Below are 18,202 nucleotides of genomic sequence, written 5' to 3'. Positions count from 1 at the left end.
GCTTTCTTCGTGTTCGAGTCAAAAAGTCAAACTCTCGCTCTCACTCATAATCTTCTATATATTCTCTTTATTTCTTCAGTTTCCAGAAGCCATGCAAAAATAAAAACTAAACATAGCTAGTAACAATACTTTTAAACTATACTTATATATTTTTGATCGTAATGGAGAAGAATAGTAGTAGTAGTAGTGGAGATTTGGAGAAGATGAAGAAGGAGATCAACGAGCTAATGACACAAGGAAGAGACTATGCACACCAGTTCGGATCAGCTTCATCTCAAGAAACACGTGAACATTTGGCCAACAAGATTCTTGAATCTTACCACAAGTCTCTCACCATTATGAACTACTCCGGCGACCAAGATTCGCCACATGCTCAGGGTGGTGGAGGAGGCAGCCCCAAGAGCGATGATTCGGATCAAGAACCACTTGTCATCAAGAAGTACGTACTGTTACGTATCTCTAATAAAAATATTTTGTCGTCAAGGAGTATTTGTTTTGCATAAAACTAATAAAAATATTTTGAAAATGTAAATAATATAGATCGAAGAAGTCAATGCCAAAGTGGACAAGAAAAGTCATAATTGCCCCTGGAGTTGGTATTGACAGATCGCTTGAAGATGGGTTTAGTTGGAGAAAGTACGGCCAGAAGGATATCCTCGGAGCCAGGTTTCCAAGGTTATTCTCGTAATTTAAACTAATTAATAGCCAATTAGGAAAATTAAAGCATTTTTAGCCATTCACTAAAATGTGACATGGACATAGTCCTCTGTTTCATTAATTAGTCTTTTTGTATTTTAAATGTTATTTTATTTTATTATGTTATACTTATATAGAAATGTTAAATAAAATTTTATAGTTTTTATTATATCACATGTATGAAAAATCTTTTTAAGAAAAGAACGTTTAACTAAAGTTTTGTGTGTGTGTGTGTGTGTTGGTACAGAGGATACTATAGATGCACGTATAGAAAATCCCAAGGATGTGAAGCTACAAAACATGTCCAAAGATATGATGAAAATCAAAATCAGATGCTTTTTGAGGTAAGTTACCGAGGAATACATTCTTGCTCTCAAGCTGCAAATGTCGGTTCAACCGTCCCGGTACAAAACCTCGAACCGAACCAGACCGAAAACCAAGAAAATCTTGATGACATCGTGAAAGGAAGTCTAGAGAGCTACAATCATGATCAAGAACATTTTCATCACACCCTTCACTATCCTTTGTCCTCCACTCCAACTCTTGAAGGTAACAATGCGTATATGCTTCAACCGAGAGATCATAACATGGAGTTTTTCGGATCGACGAGTTTCTCTAATGATCTTGGAACTAATATCAACTACAATTTCCCGGCGTCTGGCTCGGCCTCTCACTCTACATCAAACTCTCCATCCACCATCCCTTTGGAGTCCCCATTTGAAAGCTATGATCCTAATCATCCTTATGATCCTAATCATCCTTATGGAGGGTTTGGAGGATTCTATTCTTAGTTATCCAGTTAAAGGATGGACTGAAGTTTTACCTAATCAAGAGATCATCTTCAGGTGTTTTAACAAATGCCCTAATTACTTTTCTAATCACGTTTTTGTTTTTGCCTATTAAAGCCTTATTTTCAGGTCTACGTTTGAATAAATGGATTTGTACTCCGTATGATCCTAATTGTTATTTAGGTTTTTTTTTTCTTTTTTTGCGATATGTTGTTGTTTGTAACACGTTTTAATATTTTTATTGCAAATCTATTTTGGCTATATAAGATTTAACTATCTGCCTATTTTGTTAGAGATTGATTTTCACTAAGTGGTGTTTTAATAGTCGTTACAAATATTACATTGGCATTATAGTAGCTCGAGATTTTAGTGGAAGAATATAATTTGATCAGGAGCATATGGATTTGTACTATTGTTATTGTCACAGTGCATGTTATTGATAGAAATGCTTCATTTACGATATTGAATCTGTGAATAAAGAAAGATGTAAATCGATGAAATATATATCCAACAGTTGAACGCACATCGACATTATACAAAAGAACTTCTTAACTTTAGCCTCCAAAAAACTAGAAAACCTCTTTAATTTCTCTACCACAACACATACAAATTTTTATTGTCTCTCTATTTAGTTATAATCAAAAAGCAAAAAAGAAAATAAAATATAATTAAAACTAAATAGAGACCAAAATTAAAACTGAAAAAGGAATCATTAATGGATGAGATATGTGAGGACCAAAGCCACCAACATAAGGACATATGCTATGCCTTGGTCTATTGTTGTTCCTGCAATATTTTGTTCCAAAAATTAGTCATCCGAAAGAAAATATTATAGTCACACACATCTAACAAACTTCAAGAAACCTTATTTGAATGTTAGTTTCAGATTATTAGTCTTCATGATCATTTAAATCTCATTGGTTTAAATTAGCAATTGATTACTAAAGAATGCTATAATAAACTCACCGTCACTTGTTGGAGCCGGAGCAGGAGCCGAGGATTGAGCATGTGCCATTGGCAACAAAATGGTGAAAACTATCGATACGATTGTTGCAACCACGAAGAAAAGCCTCGAGAGCGACATTTTCAAATTTTTTTTTTTTTCCTCTTTTAATATATATAACAAATAAATCGTATCTTCGGTTTCTTAACTTCTTTTGTTAAGGTTCTTCCCTCTCTCAACTCCTTAAAGTTTTTGGGAGAAAGATTTTAGAGAGGGAAGAACAAAGAAGAGAGAAAATGAAAAAAAAAAAGAAGAAAATCAAAAGAAAAAAACTAGGCAAGGCGATAGAGGAGGTAATGAGAATTATGAGAGTTTCTTTTGGCATTATATTGAACAATTATTATTTGATTTGTCGACGACCCGCAGATCCCGGAACAACTCATCTTTTTGCCCCACAATAATTTGGTAATTTTGGAAACTGAATTCGAAACTTGTGAATGTGAAAAAAACTACTATATTTCAAATACGTTTGAAGTATAATTGAATCAATCTCCTACGTACAAATTGTGGTTGGTCCAAAAGAGAGATTAAGCTGTGTTCCAGCTTGGACACATGCAAGATTCTTGCTATTATTGCCGTTAATCCATAAAAATAATTGTCGTGACACTTCATTTGAGTTTTAGAGTTTAATGCTTAGTGTATACTAATTTTAGAGTTTATTACTGCATTTAAATCCGTAATGATATGATTTTGAAGTATGACTATGAAAAGTTTATGCTCCATTTTACAAACTGATGATATATATTAAATCATAAATACCAAAAAACCTTGTAAAATAATAATTCTACAATTTATAGTAATCAGTTCCTCTCAATCTCTTCCAAAGTCTCAACCACTTTCAGCATCTCTGGTCTCTTTGCCGGAACCCTAGCCGTACAACTTGTCCCTAACTGCAACATCTGAAGCAACTTAGCTTCAACGTTAGGAGTCTGCACAAGCTCTAAATCAAACACTTCACCTGTCCATTGTTTTGCAATAACTTCATTCACCCATACAACAAGATCTATCCCTTCCTTTAAATCATCAACACTTGATCTTCCTGTTAGAGTTTCCAGCATCAAGATTCCAAAACCGTAAACGTCTGATTCTGGCGTCGATCTCCTTGTGTCGGTTGCTTCTGGGGCACGGTATCGTCTGGCTGATCCATTAGCCCTCGTAGCCGGGTTGGTTAACACAGCTAAACCGGTTTCTGATATACATCCATAGTCTTCCGAATTCATGAAGACGTTTGAAGATTTGATGTTTCCATGTGCGAGCTTCTGTGTGTGTATGTGAGCTAATCCTTTTGCTACTCCAATCATGAATCTTAATCTTGTTTCCCAGTTCAATGGAACATGTCCCTCCTCGCCGATCTTGCCTGCCGGAAAAAGAAAAACAAATCTTTCTTCAGATGCAAGAAACTAAAACTAACAAAGAAAATTGCAATTGTTTGGTTGCGTTTTAAAAACCATTGGGTTTACTATTAGCGTTTGAATATTTCATAATAAGCTGAAAAGGTTAGAAATTACCATGAAGAAGAAGAGATAGACTGCCTCTAGAGTAGTAATCATAGACCATAAGCTTCTCTTCCTTGGAACACACGTAAGCCCTTAAGGGAGCAACGTTCTTGTGCTTAATGTTTCCAACAATCTCCATTTGATGTTTGTAATCCTTCCGCGACACCACTACGTCTTTCAATCTCTTAACCGCGATGACCTTAGAATCTTCAAGAACCGCTTTATACGTCATACCAAAAGTTCCCTTCCCTAGAAACTCTGCAGAAGCTATCAACAAGTCTTCCAAGTTAAAAGCCAGATTGCTTCCTTCAAAGAACACAACTCTGTTAATTTCGCTCTTATCCTCCATGTCTTCTATATTCTTCTCCTTTCCTAATTTAGAAACTTCCTTCTCACTTGGCATCTTCTGTGCTGGTCTCAACTTCTCTGGTTTTGGTTCTGTTTCTGTTTCTGGTCTCCTCTGCCTTTTAACATAGCAAACTACCATCAGAACCGCGATTAGGAAGAATATAACGAAGCAAACGCCAATCGCTATTGCGAGAATCGCGGGTTTCGAGATGTAAATCCCCTTTTTCTCTTTCTTTTTCTGTTTAGGAGGAATCACCGGAGGAGAGGCATTTTCGTAGACTAAGTTGTTGCCGGAAAAAGCAGAGTTCCCGAATCTTTTAAGAGACTTTGGTATTGATCCGGTGAGATTGTTGTTGGAAAAGTTAAGTCTGCGTAGACCGGGGAGATTAAGATCAGGAATCTCACCGGAAAACGAGTTTTGAGCTAGGTTAAGCGAGACGAGTCCGGTCAAATTAGCAAATCCCGCGGGAATGCTACCATTAAACCGGTTTCTAGACAGATCAAGAACGGTGAGATTCGTCCACGTGGCGTAATCCGACGGTAATGGACCGGAGAATCTGTTGTTGCTGAGACTAATAGCCTTGAGTTTCTTAAGCTGCAAGAAATCAATAGGGAACGGGCCTCGTAGGCCGTTGGATCGTAGACTAAGGATCTGAAGTTCCGATAGACGGCTGATAGTTCCCGGTGGGATCTGTCCTATAAGACTCGCTCCGGGTAAGTGAAGGGCAGTGACACGTGTGCCGTCTCTGTCGCACGTGACGCCTGACCAAGTGGCGCATACGGAGCTGCTTGCGTTCCACGCTAGAGACCGCGGGTGAGTGATGTTGTTGAGGAAGTCGAGAAGGGCTTGTCTGTCGCCGGAGAGGTCACCGGTGACCGGAGAAAACAGAGCAGATGATCCAAAGAAGAGAAGTAGAATAATATAAAAGATGGATAATTTTCTACTCATCTTCTTGATTAGTAACTTCTCTTGTTTATGTGATGGAGGCTTTGATTATATCTGCATTTGAAATTACTTTTAGAAGTTAGAAAAACAAAAATGTTAAGCAAACTATGTTACGTTGTTTTGGTCCCATCGTTTTGTTTATAACTTAGTTTTCTCTATCAAACACAGTTATATATATGCACTTGGCCTGATATGGTTCCAAACTTGAAAATACACGTATTCATAGCTAAAATGACATTGGAGTAGATATATATATTCCAAAACTTTAACTTATCAAATGTAATTGCAAAGAGAGTGAAGATTATAAATTAAGTACAGTACAAAACTTACATCTCAAATGCGGAATCTCATTAAGGACTGCCTGAAATTGTTATGAGAATGTAAAAGATAGTTATGAGAATTTTTAGAAAGTAGAGAAGAGAGAAAGAACAAAGAAGTTTTGTCTGCAAACAAAACTAAAGGCGATGGAAGCTATTGAAGCAAGGAAAGCCATAAAAGATAACTATGGTTTAAGGAAAGTCAAACCCGGTTATCGATACACAATGATTGGTTGGTTAATCACATACCGGGAATATACTATACGCTAAATAGACGTTTGATTTGAGCAGATTTCTGGTTAAGGGAGCTTCATATTGTTTCAGATTAAAGATTTCGGAAGTTGGTTTATTATAAAACACAATTAGTTGGGGCGTGATGGTGACAAATTTTTGGTAATGAACTAATGATAGCAGAGATTGTTTTAACTTAAAAATCATTGCAGAGAATATGATGAGCTGTTAATTCATTTTTCTTAATTAACATAAAACCCCCATAGTTTTCAGTTTCTCAACCTTTCCCCCCCAAATCTATAAACAATATATAACGTACAGTTTGTGTTCTGCATGCATTGCATCATATAATTTGCAATGCTTCACAACTATTAGTTTTGGTAATTGTGTGTTCAGTAATGTATGAATAACTCAATAATTTTTTTTAGCATAAACTAAGTTATATGTACTTAAACCCTAGAATTGCAATGGTTTTGCCAACTTAAATAAAAATTAGGGGGAAACTAAAGTAGAAAACTTTTTTAAGGTAAGGACCTTTTTAGCTATATTAATTGTGTACCGTACGCACATGCACTTGCATGAATCATTTGTATATCTAGTAATAATTAATATATAACATACAAATAAATAAAATAATATCTTTAATGTGTGTTTCGCAATGTAACTTCACATGATCTGCGAGCATCTTATAAATCATTGACGTAAAGTTTTTGCCTTGATTAATATAGTTGTTGATGTGTATATCTTATTAAGATATATATGTTGTTTGTTTGTGCTTGTTTGTTGTACATGTGCGGCCAATGAACTATGACGAAGCATATTAAACAAGAGAATTATATTTTTTATTGCAAATTATTATTATTATTGTCTACATTACGAACTTTAATAGTTTTTTTCTTGTTTCGGTCCCCGATTGCTTAATACAGTCGTCGCATGCACTATTTAATAAAGGAAAAACTTATTTCAAAACAACATTTAAAACTCAAAAGTGGAGGAGAAAGTGACAAGAGTTGCTACTACTATACGCGATTGTAGGGTGCAATGTAATAATCTTTGACAAACTTCACCAACATTATTCCACACAGTTAAACTAATACTCCTTCTGTTTGTTAAAGATTAATGTTTTAGGATTTCTTTTTGTTTCACAAAAATTGATGTTTTACAAATTTTAATTAACCAATATTAGTATTTTTTAAACTTCAAAAAATAATTATTGATAAAACTTTTGAAATTTTGAATTGTTATTGGCCTATAACTAAACAATATTTTTTTAGTGAGAAAAAATAAAAAAAATTAATAGTAATTATTGTTTCTTAATTTGAATAAAACTTTCAAGCATCCATCTTTTAGAAACAGAGAGAAGATTTATTTATTTAGTTAATTACTCAATAATTAATAATCAATATAGATAATTAGCAACCTTGAGTTTTTATGTTTGTGTGAATGCAATACATAATCACGATTCCTTGTTGCACTACAGATGCTCTAGTGATCAAATTATCAATCAACACAGCTATATCGTCTTTAGTCCAATAACGTCATATGGATCATATGGTTGCCTCCAATTTTATATTTATATGGACAAACTTGGCCCAAATATGTATCAAATATGAGGAATTGCAATTGTAGAATTTGTAGTATTAATCCAACTTCCATCAGCTATTTTGATCATCCTATTTCGATTTATCTGGTTTATTTTATTACCTTGTATTGTATAATGTATACATCAAAATTCAAATATATTTCTGATTTTACATATATATCTGAATTAGCTGATATATTTTGATATTAACAAATTTTGAATAATAATAATAATAATAATAATATAAATATAATCATAATTTATCACTCGACTTTTGAAACTCACTGAATCAAATCAGCAATTGTAATGAATACTTTTCCAATACATAAAAGAATATAATTCAAATATTAGTAAATTCACAATCCATCATCCAAATATATTTCGTTAGCAGCTTCAAGTCTTGGTGCACTGAAGTTGTTCCAAAGATCCATATTAGAGGGAGATGGATAAGTGATTGTTCAAGTATTTAATCCGATAAACTTAATCGAAAGACAATATATTCGGGATCAATCATAAGAAACAAAGATACTTTAAAGTTTAGCGAGACTCATTCTTAACTAACGCAAAAATATTATTTGTTTAGTTTTCAAAATTTTAAATGAAAATACAAATAAAATTAAGTTTATGAATTAAAGCATTGGACAACAGATATTTTAAAAAATCAATAATTAAATACTAAAAGCAATATGGATTCATACATAAATACTGTTCTTGAACATGAACATAAATCCAAATTAATTTCTCTCATGGACATGAACATATCCAGTACTTCTATGCGACTTTATCTGTTTATACTGCTTGGTCAACAAGGATAAAGCATCTCCGAGCTTTCATATACTATTGGAATATGTTAAATATTTCTTGATCTTATGTCAATTCTTATATTTAATAGAAGATTGCATATACTAATGGAAAAAATGCGACACTGTGATTCAGTAAATAATTATGGTCCAACTACAACTTCGATTGAGAATTTACTTTTACTTTCCGAGTCTATAGATAAACTAAATTGTGCCAAATGGCACGTTAAACCAGCAAGAAGACAAAGTCAACACCACAAGAGACGACAACGAGTACAACGTGTGGTTCATGATCCACCATTTCTTATTACTAATACAACCATTACCAATTTGATCGTCCTTCGTCATTTTTTTTTTTTTTTGGAAAATAATCTTATTCTTTGTTTCCTTTGAAGCATTTACAGTTAGTGGTCAGAGATTCTAAAGATGGCTGCTTAATGTTTGAGATCTGTATCTAAAGTCCTAAAGCGATATACAATTATACAGTAGTATGAGGATAAGCACACAACCAATAAAAGCCATGCAATGTGTATGAGAGACATTTATAATATAAACAGATAAGATTTTTAAAAACAATAACAAAGAAAAAGCAAACAAAAGTCAGCTTTTTTTTAGGGACTTACGTCTTATATATATATAAAAAAAGAAGTTAAGCAATAACAAACAAACACATAACCACAAAGAAGACAAAAACATCAATAGCAAGAAAAACATGACTAACATAAATCTTGTCAAACATGTTATTTACTTTCTCTTCTTAATAAGCTGTTTTGTCACAAAACCCTCCGATGCATCCAGAGGTGGCATAGCCATCTATTGGGGCCAAAACGGCAACGAAGGTAATCTCTCGGCCACGTGTGCCACCGGCCGGTTTGCTTACGTCAACGTTGCGTTTCTTGTGAAATTCGGAAATGGCCAAACACCGGAGCTCAACCTCGCCGGCCACTGCAACCCTGCTGCCAACACTTGTACTCGTTTTAGCTCTCAGGTCAAAGATTGTCAGACTCGTGGCATCAAGGTCGGTTTTGATGTTTTTTCCCCCAAATTGATCCTATTGTATTAAGGTAATGAAATCACATTTATTTTGATAATCTTGTTTTGAAGGTTATGTTGTCTCTTGGTGGCGGAATTGGAAACTACTCTATTGGCTCCAAGAAGGATGCAAAAGTGGTTGCGGACTACCTTTGGAACAACTTCTTGGGAGGGAAATCATCTTCACGTCCCTTAGGTGATGCTGTTCTTGATGGTATCGATTTCAATATTGAGCTTGGCTCTCCTCAACACTGGAATGATCTCGCCAGGTAATTAATAATCAAGATAACATTTTGATTAATTGCTTCATGATCAAGATTACGGTCAACGTTCAAACTTCTTGGTTACCACAAAAAATTATATATATATGTATATTTAGTTTGGTGGATATACGATATATAGGTGTTAATATTTCTTATTTAATTTTGTTGACCTATTTCATTTTGAGAATGACAAACTAAAAATGTCTTGGACAGTTCTCTCTCAAAGTTTAGCAAGAGAGGAAGAAAAGTGTATCTAACAGGAGCTCCTCAATGTCCATTTCCAGATAGATTAATGGGAAGTGCTCTCGACACTAAACTTTTTGACTATGTTTGGATCCAATTCTACAACAACCCACCGTGTTCATACGCTCCAAATAATACTCAAAAGCTATTCGATTCGTGGAACAAGTGGACCACTTCAATCACAGCCAAGAAAATCTTCTTGGGTCTTCCCGCAGCTCCTGAAGCTGCGGGAAGCGGTTTCATCCCGCCAGATGTACTGACTTCGCAGATTCTTCCGACCCTAAAAAAGTCTAGAAAGTATGGAGGTGTGATGCTTTGGTCTAAATTCTGGGATGATAAAAATGGATATAGTTCATCTATATTGGCTAGTGTGTGAAAAGAATCATAATGACTATTAAAAATCAATTCTCTCATATATGGTTTAAATTTGAAGAATTGTTGTGTTTTTGTGGTGTTAGTATTCTGGTTTGAAATGTTTGTATCAATATAACACCTTAATTTCACTAATTCTGGATTTGCTTTCAGTAGGCATGGGTACACATGTTGCTCCATGAAAGGGTTTTAGAGGTACCATGTCTACTTCATACCTATAAATACCATGAAAGGGTTTTAGAGGTACCATGTCTACTTCATACCTATAAATAGAATTAAAAATTGGTTTTTAGTTGGAAACTTTCCATTCATATATATTAAATTATACGCTCCTAACTCATAACCAAATTATAATAAATAGTTCAACACATATTCCCTATTTATATATTAGCAAAAATATATTTCTTCTATCCAAGCATAGCGATAATTTATATCTATACATATATTGCGACTATTTAAAAAGAATTACTATAAATAAACTAAAAGGTACAAAACAGGTGCCGCCATATCCAAATATCCCCAACATTGTCAAATTATTCAGAACCGACCATTTACGAAAACGAAGACCTTTTGTCAAAAATTTAGCTCAACCACAAAGACACGTGACACATTCTCATTCTTCGAGTTCTCCCACCGAACCATCTTTCTAAATGCGTTCAAACTGTAAAGCGAGGTGAGATTAATAGATTATATAAAGAATACTAAAGCATATGTTATAACGATTTTTTTTAGACTCTTCTCTCTTGTTAGAAGATTATACAATGTCTTCATTTCATTTTTATTTTCCTTCTTTTAGTCTCTCCTATTCATTCTTTTGCTTCTTCTTAGTTAGCTCGGTGGTTCAAGTAGGCTTGGCCACTGAACCGCACATTGGTTTGGGATCAAAGTTAAAAGCTAGTGAACCCAACCGGGCATGGGTTTCTGCTAACGGTACTTTTGCAATTGGGTTTACTCGGTTAAACCCAGCCGACCGGTTCTTACTCAGCATTTGGTTCGCACAACTTCCTGGTGATACAACCATCGTTTGGTCTCCCAATAGGTACACACATATCATAATCCTTTAATATTTAGTTCTTGCACTAATCCATATAATTAGTACTATATACTATAAATTTTGATTTTAAACCAACGATAGAATTTAATTTGCCTATGATCAGAAATTTTTCACTCAAAAATCCAAATATCTAAAATATAGAAACTCCCCAGTCACAAAAGAAGCCGTGTTGGAGCTAGAAGCAACGGGAAACCTCGTACTCACCGACCAAAACACCGTCGTATGGGCCTCAAACACCTCAAACCACGGCGTTGAAGCAGCCGTTATGTCAGAATCCGGAAACTTCCTTCTCCTTGGAACCGAAGTTACCACCGGTCCAGCCATTTGGCAGAGCTTTTCCCAACCTTCCGACACTCTCCTCCCAAACCAACCCTTAACCGTTTCTTTAGAACTAACCTCTAACCCTTCACCGTCGCGCCACGGCCATTACTCCCTGAAAATGCTGCAGCAACACACTTCGCTTAGCCTTGGCCTAACCTACAACATTAATCTTGACCCTCACGTAAACTACTCATACTGGTCCGGGCCAGAGATTTCAAATGTCACCGGAGATGTTACTGCGGTTCTTGATGATACTGGAAGCTTCAAGATCGTTTATGGAGAATCCTCAACGGGAGCAGTGTACGTCTACAAGAACCCGGTAGACGAAACCGGGAATCACAACAATAGTAGTAATTTCCGGTTCTCAAAAGACCCGGTTCTGCGCAGGTTGGTATTAGAGAACAACGGTAACCTCCGGTTGTACCGGTGGGACAACGACATGAACGGCTCAAGCCAATGGGTCCCTGATTGGGCAGCTGTATCAAACCCATGCGACATAGCTGGGATTTGCGGTAACGGAGTCTGCAGTTTGGACCGAACCAAGATAAACGCCGACTGTTTATGTTTACCCGGTTCGGTTAAGCTTCCTGATCAAGAAAACGCTAAACTCTGTTCAGACAACTCATCTTTGGTCCAAGAATGTGAGAGTAACACCAATACTAATAATAAATTCAAGATATCAACGGTCCAAGAGACAAACTACTATTTCTCAGACCGTTCTGTTATCGAGAATATCAGCGATATCAGCAGCGTAAGGAGATGCGGTGAGATGTGTTTGTCAGACTGCAAGTGTTTGGCTTCAGTATACGGTTTAGATGATGAGAAGCCTTATTGTTGGATTCTAAAGAGTCTGAATTTTGGAGGCTTTCGAGATCCTGGCTCGACCCTTTTCGTGAAGACTAGAGCTAATGAATCTTACCCCGCAAATTCGAATCATAATGAATCTAAATCGGGTAAGAGCCACGGACTAAGACAAAAGGTTTTGGTAATTCCTATAGTTGTGGGGATGCTTGTGCTTGTGGCACTACTTGGGATGTTACTATACTACAACATAGACAGGAAGAGAACACTAAAGAGAGCCACGAAGAACCCGCTTATCCTCTGTGACTCTCCTGTGAGTTTCACTTACCGCGATCTCCAGAATTGTACTAACAATTTCTCCCAACTTCTTGGATCAGGTCAGAATCAAGAATCTAGATCATGTGTATTTTATAACAAGTTTTAACATAGAAGTTTTTGAAATTTTATACATAGAAGTTTTTGAAATTTTATATTCTTTTTTATATGATGTGGTAGGTGGATTTGGGACAGTATACAAAGGAACAGTAGCGGGTGAAACACTAGTTGCGGTGAAGAGATTAGACAGAGCATTATCTCATGGCGAGAGAGAGTTCATTACTGAAGTCAATACCATTGGTTCAATGCATCACATGAACCTTGTTCGCTTATGTGGTTACTGCTCGGAAGACTCACACCGGTAAGTTCAAAAACAATAACCCTAGAAGATTTTAACAATAAATTTACTCTGTTTTTAAGCAAACATATTTGAATAAGTTTTGTTGTTGTGTGACATTATAGGCTTCTAGTTTATGAGTACATGATAAACGGGTCGTTAGACAAATGGATATTCTCTTCAGAACAGACAGCCAGGCTGCTTGATTGGCGTACACGTTTTGAGATAGCGGTTGCGACTGCGCAAGGGATCGCTTATTTTCATGAGCAATGTCGGAATAGGATTATTCATTGCGACATCAAACCTGAAAACATCTTGTTGGATGAGAGTTTTTGTCCTAAGGTATCAGATTTTGGGCTGGCCAAGATGATGGGGAGAGAGCATTCGCATGTGGTTACAATGATTAGAGGGACAAGAGGGTATCTAGCACCCGAATGGGTCAGTAACCGCCCGATCACGGTAAAGGCTGATGTGTATAGCTATGGAATGCTTCTTCTTGAGATTGTAGGTGGTAGAAGAAATCTAGATATGTCCTTCGAGGCTGAGGATTTCTTTTACCCTGGATGGGCCTATAAGGTAATGACACAATTTATAAAATACTTAGATAGGGTTCAAATAGTCTAACGTTTTTTTTTTTTTTTTTTTTCTGAAAATAGGAACTAACGAACGGGACAGCTTTGAAAGCTGTGGATAGGAGGCTACAAGGAGTAACAGAGGAAGAGGAAGTAGTCAAAGCTCTTAAAGTGGCTTTCTGGTGCATACAAGACGAAGTATCGATGAGGCCATCGATGGGGGAGGTGGTGAAGCTTCTTGAAGGTACTTCGGACGAGATAAATCTACCACCAATGCCGCAGACGATTCTAGAGCTCATAGAGGAAGGATTGGAGGATGTGTATAGAGCCATGAGGAGAGAGTTTAATAATCAGCTTAGCTCTTTGACAGTTAATACCATCACAACCTCTCAAAGTTATCGTTCATCATCTCTGTCTCATGCTACTTGTAGTTATTCTTCAATGTCTCCTAGGTAGTTTTTTTTTCTTTCTTTTTTCTAACATTTTATTTATGAGTTCATTTATATCTTAGGGATTATGAAAATTTTGATATTTATTGGAAATAATTTAGATACACATTTTTTGAATGTTGCCATAATTTTTTTTTATTTATTTTAGCTCTATTTGTTAAGAGTAGAATTATAATTTCTTACAATATGTTCGTGTGTTAACACTAAACATTATGTTAGTGCTATTAGGATATGTACTCTGAGATCTCATATTAAACAAAACACAATAATAATATATATTCTACGACATTTTATCAATATCTTCATCCTCTTAAAGTCTTCATCGATGGTTTTGAATATAGTACTAGTCTTTATGTGGTACATTAAAAAAATGTAATTAACGGGCTAATGTATTCTACTTAAATACTTGTAAAGTCCCATGCTTACCGAAGGCAAAAGATCCTCTTATCTCATTACCAGATCTTGCTCTAGCAGTATCTATCCCGGTCAAAACGGACTTGGGATGGTCAAATCCTATTATATTTTTAAATCATCAACTTCAATGAGAACGTACGTTTCTAACGTTGGACGCTCGAAAGATAGTACCTGACTATAGCCTACACAAAATCAAACTAGTTTTATCCTATCTACTTTATATTTAGTTTTAAAACATTATATAATATTTTCAGTAATGAGTTACTAGCGAATGACTTTTAAAACCTTTTTATCTCTCTTTTTTTTTTTTTTTTTTTTTTTTGTTATATAGACGTCTTTTTTAAATCAAATGGACTTTGATTAACTAGCTAATACTGTGGGCGAGATAAAAAGGAAGCCGACTAGAACATAACTTGTAGTAAACAAATTTGAGGCAAGTTTTGAAAAGGAAGAAAGAATAGTTGTATTAAAAAGAAAGGTTCAAGAGGTGGATTTATTTTAGAAGACAAGTTAGTAAATAAGGTCTCAGAATACTTTAAACCATGTTGATAAAGAAATAACTAACGTACGTGAATTACAAAGTAAAACTATTACAGTATTTACACATATATAATTATATATATATTCATTAGAAATTAAAAATCAAAGTTTTCTCGGTTATTTGACGCATAAGAAAGGACAAGTTTTCAAGCAATGCGTTGGCGTATGATGTTACTCAGTCCTTACTCTTACAGCTAGATTTTGGTATCAGGTTTGTGTTTTCTCGTCTATATGTAAACATTTTATATAATCATGTATATATCTTACTTATACATCCATCCATAACAAAAGCAAGCGAAATATTTTTATTATGAATATTCATCGCCGACCAATTTGGCTCACGTACGAGACGCTATTTGCAAGTTAGACATAGGATAACCGATAACCTAATCATTACAGTAATATATGCATGGTCAAGACTTATGAATACTTTCGAAATTTCCTTTCGTTTTATAAAGTTGGCAATGGGTATGACCTAAGGACGACTAGCTATGATATCTATTGTCAACTTATAGTTATATACTTATATAGTATTAGTAGCTAGGTCTTAGAGCAGAAAGTGTTTCCATTAGGACTTACGACCGATGTGAATGTTATGTTCAAAAACTTGTTTAAATTTTTTTTTTTTTTTTTGTAATTGGATCTCATCTATCCTAATATTTAAGCATTACATAGATGAGTTCGAGTTAAATCAAACGGGTAAAGAAATAACCAACTAGAGCTATTACAAAATTTAGGATGGGTATAGCAAAATATTATTGGTTTTACAACTTAATTACACTCACCATTTTTTAGGGGTGGCAGCTACTCTCCATATTAATAATTTAATACTACTGAAATGATATGAGGTATATGTCATTACAATATTTTTAGGTGTGAACTCAAAAGTTTTTAATACACTAATTAGAAAACAACCCACATAATTAGCCGGGAAATAAAAGGATTAATGATAATATCGAACGTGGAAAGACATCGTTTCATGTGAATCCGCGTTTGTCACACACGCGTTTCCTTGTAATGCACATCAAACCGATCAAAGTCAGAACCGTAATTAACAATTTTGTATATCGTCATTACCGCTTCACTCACGTGGACTTGCCACCCTAGTCAAACCTTATATATAACCTCTCTTTATCGAGTACTAATCCATATCTCTTAATTCATTACATTCATTTTTTCCTCTTTTCTATTTCATTTCCCTTATATACAGAATCTATAAGAATCTAGCTACTTTGATCTTTTAATCAAGAACGAGAAAGAAAACTAGGGTTCTTTTTTTTGTGGTGGAAGTTTTTTTCGTTTTTTTATATTTAAAAATGATGCAGTTTGTGAAATTTTTCCCACTATTGGCCATCGTAGTCATAAGCTTAGCCGGAACGGCGACAGTAGAGGCTGCGACGGGAATGAACCCTCCGGTGAAGCTGATTTGGCATTACTACAAAATTACTAACACTTGTGATGATGCGGAGACTTATATTAGATACCAAGTCGAAAAGCTTTATAAGAGTGATAATACCATTGCCCCCAAGCTACTTCGTCTCCTCTACTCCGATTGTATGGTTAATGTAAGTAAAAGACGTCTTTGTATATAACTGTGACATTAACATTATCTTCATTTGGCTTATAAGTTATAACCTATGGTGACAATGGTGTTGTTCTATGTTATAGGGATGTGATGCTTCGGTTCTTTTGCAAGGACCAAACTCAGAGAGGACAGCTCCGCAGAATCGAGGGCTTGGAGGTTTTGTGATCATCGATAAGATAAAACAAGTTCTTGAATCACGTTGTCCTGGTGTTGTTTCTTGCGCTGATATCCTCAACCTTGCCACTAGGGATGCTGTTCACATGGTACATATTTACATATATACTTGCATGTTCTTATTAGTAGAGATATTGATTTGATTATTGTAAGAATTTTACTGATTGGTGTTTCTTATACGAATTCTATAAAATGATGATTAGGCCGGAGCACCATCTTACCCTGTGTTTACCGGGAGAAGGGACGGTGGGAGATTGTATGCAGACGCCGTGGATCTTCCGTCACCGTCCATCTCAGTCGACGAGTCATTAGCATACTTCAAGTCCAAAGGTCTTGACGTTTTGGATATGACTACTCTTCTAGGTATCTCATCGTCTTCTTTTTTCCTTTCCTTTAGACACAAACATGCATATATCTTTGATCAGTTCTTCAAGAATAACGTAATCTCAATGCTAATACTATAAGTAAATCCCATTGTTTTGTTTACGTTTGCGTTTATGTATTTACATTTAGTGTTCACTTTTTTCTAAATGCATCCAAAACTAGCTATATAATCATTTAATCGTCACTTGTTATAATAACAAACGTAGACATCAAATGTATTGTTTGGATTTGACATTTTAGGTTTGTTAGTTTGCTAAACATGTTATGACATTATGAAAATGTATAATAGTAATTTATAAATAAAAGTATAATTTACAAGCAAGATTATGCATGCGAAGGAATATACAAGAAAGATATAAGTTTCTCTTGTGTGAATTCTAATAACCTCTACTTAATTGTGTAATGGAGCAGGAGCACACTCGATGGGGAAGACTCATTGCAGTCACATAGTGAACAGACTATATAACTACAAGAACACAGGGAAACCAGACCCGAGCATGAACACGACATTGGTGTCACAACTTCGATATCTTTGTCCTCCAAGAACACAAAAGGGCCAAACCGATCCACTGGTTTACCTAAACCCAGACTCAGGCTCGAGCAACAGGTTCAGCAGCTCTTACTATTCTCGTGTCCTGTCTCATAACGCTGTCTTGGGAATAGACCAAGAATTGCTCAACAACGAGGACACGAAGGAGATCACGCAAGAGTTCGCTGTAGGTTTCGAAGACTTCAGAAAGTCTTTTGCTTTGGCAATGTCGAGGATGGGATCTATCAATGTCTTGACCGGAACAGCGGGAGAGATTCGCCGAGACTGCAAAGTTACCAACGCTAACTACGGAGCTTAAAATATTTTTACGTAATTATATCTTATTTAATTCATGTGTGTGTGTGTGAGATGTGGTGTTTGTTATAAATTATATAAATATTAATTATTTTGATAAAGTTATATTATCAATAAGGATGGAAGATAAATAAGAATATAAGATAAATTATAAGATAAATTGTTGAAGTTCTTAGAAATCAGAACTTGCACAAGGCTTATGTAACAATTTTTTTTAAAAAAATCAAAGATGATTTGGAAGAGACATTAACAACATGAAATTAAAGCACATGTTTTTTCATATATATGATATAAG

At 35.2% G+C, this 18,202-nt stretch overlaps 6 protein-coding genes across 6 annotated transcripts; 4 read left to right on the top strand and 2 right to left on the bottom strand.

Moving 5' to 3' along the window:
• Nucleotides 1-110: 110 nt before the first annotated feature.
• Nucleotides 111-1,607, top strand: LOC17882593 (probable WRKY transcription factor 30). The gene is made up of 3 exons (XM_006288252.2): nt 111-439; nt 541-675; nt 944-1,607. The coding sequence occupies exons 1-3, from the start codon at nt 162-164 to the stop codon at nt 1,485-1,487; spliced, it is 957 nt and encodes a 318-aa protein (XP_006288314.2). The 5' UTR covers nt 111-161; the 3' UTR covers nt 1,488-1,607.
• Nucleotides 1,608-1,967: 360 nt separating this feature from the next.
• On the bottom strand, nt 1,968-2,763 carry LOC111830145 (arabinogalactan peptide 16). Its single transcript, XM_023781529.1, has 2 exons — nt 2,451-2,763; nt 1,968-2,270 (listed from the first exon to the last, which is right to left on the bottom strand). The coding sequence occupies exons 1-2, from the start codon at nt 2,566-2,568 to the stop codon at nt 2,197-2,199; spliced, it is 192 nt and encodes a 63-aa protein (XP_023637297.1). The 5' UTR covers nt 2,569-2,763; the 3' UTR covers nt 1,968-2,196.
• A 446-nt stretch (nt 2,764-3,209) lies between these two features.
• On the bottom strand, nt 3,210-5,688 carry LOC17881411 (inactive leucine-rich repeat receptor-like serine/threonine-protein kinase At5g24100). Its single transcript, XM_006287236.2, has 3 exons — nt 5,608-5,688; nt 3,996-5,331; nt 3,210-3,844 (listed from the first exon to the last, which is right to left on the bottom strand). The coding sequence occupies exons 2-3, from the start codon at nt 5,278-5,280 to the stop codon at nt 3,288-3,290; spliced, it is 1,842 nt and encodes a 613-aa protein (XP_006287298.1). The 5' UTR covers nt 5,281-5,331; nt 5,608-5,688; the 3' UTR covers nt 3,210-3,287.
• A 3,209-nt stretch (nt 5,689-8,897) lies between these two features.
• LOC17884603 (acidic endochitinase) lies at nt 8,898-10,363 on the top strand. Its single transcript, XM_006288200.2, has 3 exons — nt 8,898-9,225; nt 9,312-9,508; nt 9,716-10,363. The coding sequence occupies exons 1-3, from the start codon at nt 8,920-8,922 to the stop codon at nt 10,119-10,121; spliced, it is 909 nt and encodes a 302-aa protein (XP_006288262.2). The 5' UTR covers nt 8,898-8,919; the 3' UTR covers nt 10,122-10,363.
• A 515-nt stretch (nt 10,364-10,878) lies between these two features.
• On the top strand, nt 10,879-14,074 carry LOC17883717 (G-type lectin S-receptor-like serine/threonine-protein kinase At5g24080). Its single transcript, XM_006286295.2, has 5 exons — nt 10,879-11,156; nt 11,313-12,670; nt 12,789-12,969; nt 13,071-13,521; nt 13,602-14,074. Exons 1-5 carry the CDS (start codon nt 10,879-10,881, stop codon nt 13,971-13,973), a joined length of 2,640 nt encoding a protein of 879 aa, XP_006286357.2. The 3' UTR covers nt 13,974-14,074.
• A 2,162-nt stretch (nt 14,075-16,236) lies between these two features.
• LOC17884153 (probable peroxidase 61) lies at nt 16,237-17,962 on the top strand. The gene is made up of 4 exons (XM_006289752.2): nt 16,237-16,485; nt 16,589-16,768; nt 16,883-17,042; nt 17,475-17,962. Exons 1-4 carry the CDS (start codon nt 16,237-16,239, stop codon nt 17,909-17,911), a joined length of 1,026 nt encoding a protein of 341 aa, XP_006289814.2. The 3' UTR covers nt 17,912-17,962.
• The last annotated feature ends 240 nt before the right edge of the window (nt 17,963-18,202 follow it).

This window comes from Capsella rubella, unplaced genomic scaffold (genome assembly GCF_000375325.1).
Source record: "Capsella rubella cultivar Monte Gargano unplaced genomic scaffold, Caprub1_0 scaffold_6, whole genome shotgun sequence".
NCBI classification, from domain to species: Eukaryota; Viridiplantae; Streptophyta; class Magnoliopsida; order Brassicales; family Brassicaceae; genus Capsella; species Capsella rubella.
Note: the sequence above shows the minus strand (reverse complement) of the source record. Positions and strands in the feature narration are given on the sequence as shown.

Excerpts from the sequence above, each read along its gene's own strand:
- LOC17884603 (XM_006288200.2), top strand. The coding sequence starts at position 8,920 with ATGACTAACATAAATCTTGTCAAACATGTTATTTACTTTCTCTTCTTA. Across the intron at positions 9,226-9,311 it reads GTCAGACTCGTGGCATCAAG|GTTATGTTGTCTCTTGGTGG; the intron begins GTCGGTTTTGAT and ends CTTGTTTTGAAG. Across the intron at positions 9,509-9,715 it reads CACTGGAATGATCTCGCCAG|TTCTCTCTCAAAGTTTAGCA; the intron begins GTAATTAATAAT and ends TGTCTTGGACAG.
- LOC111830145 (XM_023781529.1), bottom strand. The coding sequence starts at position 2,568 with ATGTCGCTCTCGAGGCTTTTCTTCGTGGTTGCAACAATCGTATCGATA. Across the intron at positions 2,271-2,450 it reads TCCGGCTCCAACAAGTGACG|GAACAACAATAGACCAAGGC; the intron begins GTGAGTTTATTA and ends AAAATATTGCAG.
- LOC17883717 (XM_006286295.2), top strand. The coding sequence starts at position 10,879 with ATGTCTTCATTTCATTTTTATTTTCCTTCTTTTAGTCTCTCCTATTCA. Across the intron at positions 12,970-13,070 it reads TGCTCGGAAGACTCACACCG|GCTTCTAGTTTATGAGTACA; the intron begins GTAAGTTCAAAA and ends GTGACATTATAG. Across the intron at positions 13,522-13,601 it reads ACCCTGGATGGGCCTATAAG|GAACTAACGAACGGGACAGC; the intron begins GTAATGACACAA and ends TTCTGAAAATAG.
- LOC17881411 (XM_006287236.2), bottom strand. The coding sequence starts at position 5,280 with ATGAGTAGAAAATTATCCATCTTTTATATTATTCTACTTCTCTTCTTT. Across the intron at positions 3,845-3,995 it reads TCTATCTCTTCTTCTTCATG|GCAAGATCGGCGAGGAGGGA; the intron begins GTAATTTCTAAC and ends TTTTTCCGGCAG.
- LOC17884153 (XM_006289752.2), top strand. The coding sequence starts at position 16,237 with ATGATGCAGTTTGTGAAATTTTTCCCACTATTGGCCATCGTAGTCATA. Across the intron at positions 16,486-16,588 it reads ACTCCGATTGTATGGTTAAT|GGATGTGATGCTTCGGTTCT; the intron begins GTAAGTAAAAGA and ends TCTATGTTATAG. Across the intron at positions 16,769-16,882 it reads CTAGGGATGCTGTTCACATG|GCCGGAGCACCATCTTACCC; the intron begins GTACATATTTAC and ends AATGATGATTAG.
- LOC17882593 (XM_006288252.2), top strand. The coding sequence starts at position 162 with ATGGAGAAGAATAGTAGTAGTAGTAGTGGAGATTTGGAGAAGATGAAG. Across the intron at positions 440-540 it reads GAACCACTTGTCATCAAGAA|ATCGAAGAAGTCAATGCCAA; the intron begins GTACGTACTGTT and ends TAAATAATATAG. Across the intron at positions 676-943 it reads CTCGGAGCCAGGTTTCCAAG|AGGATACTATAGATGCACGT; the intron begins GTTATTCTCGTA and ends GTGTTGGTACAG.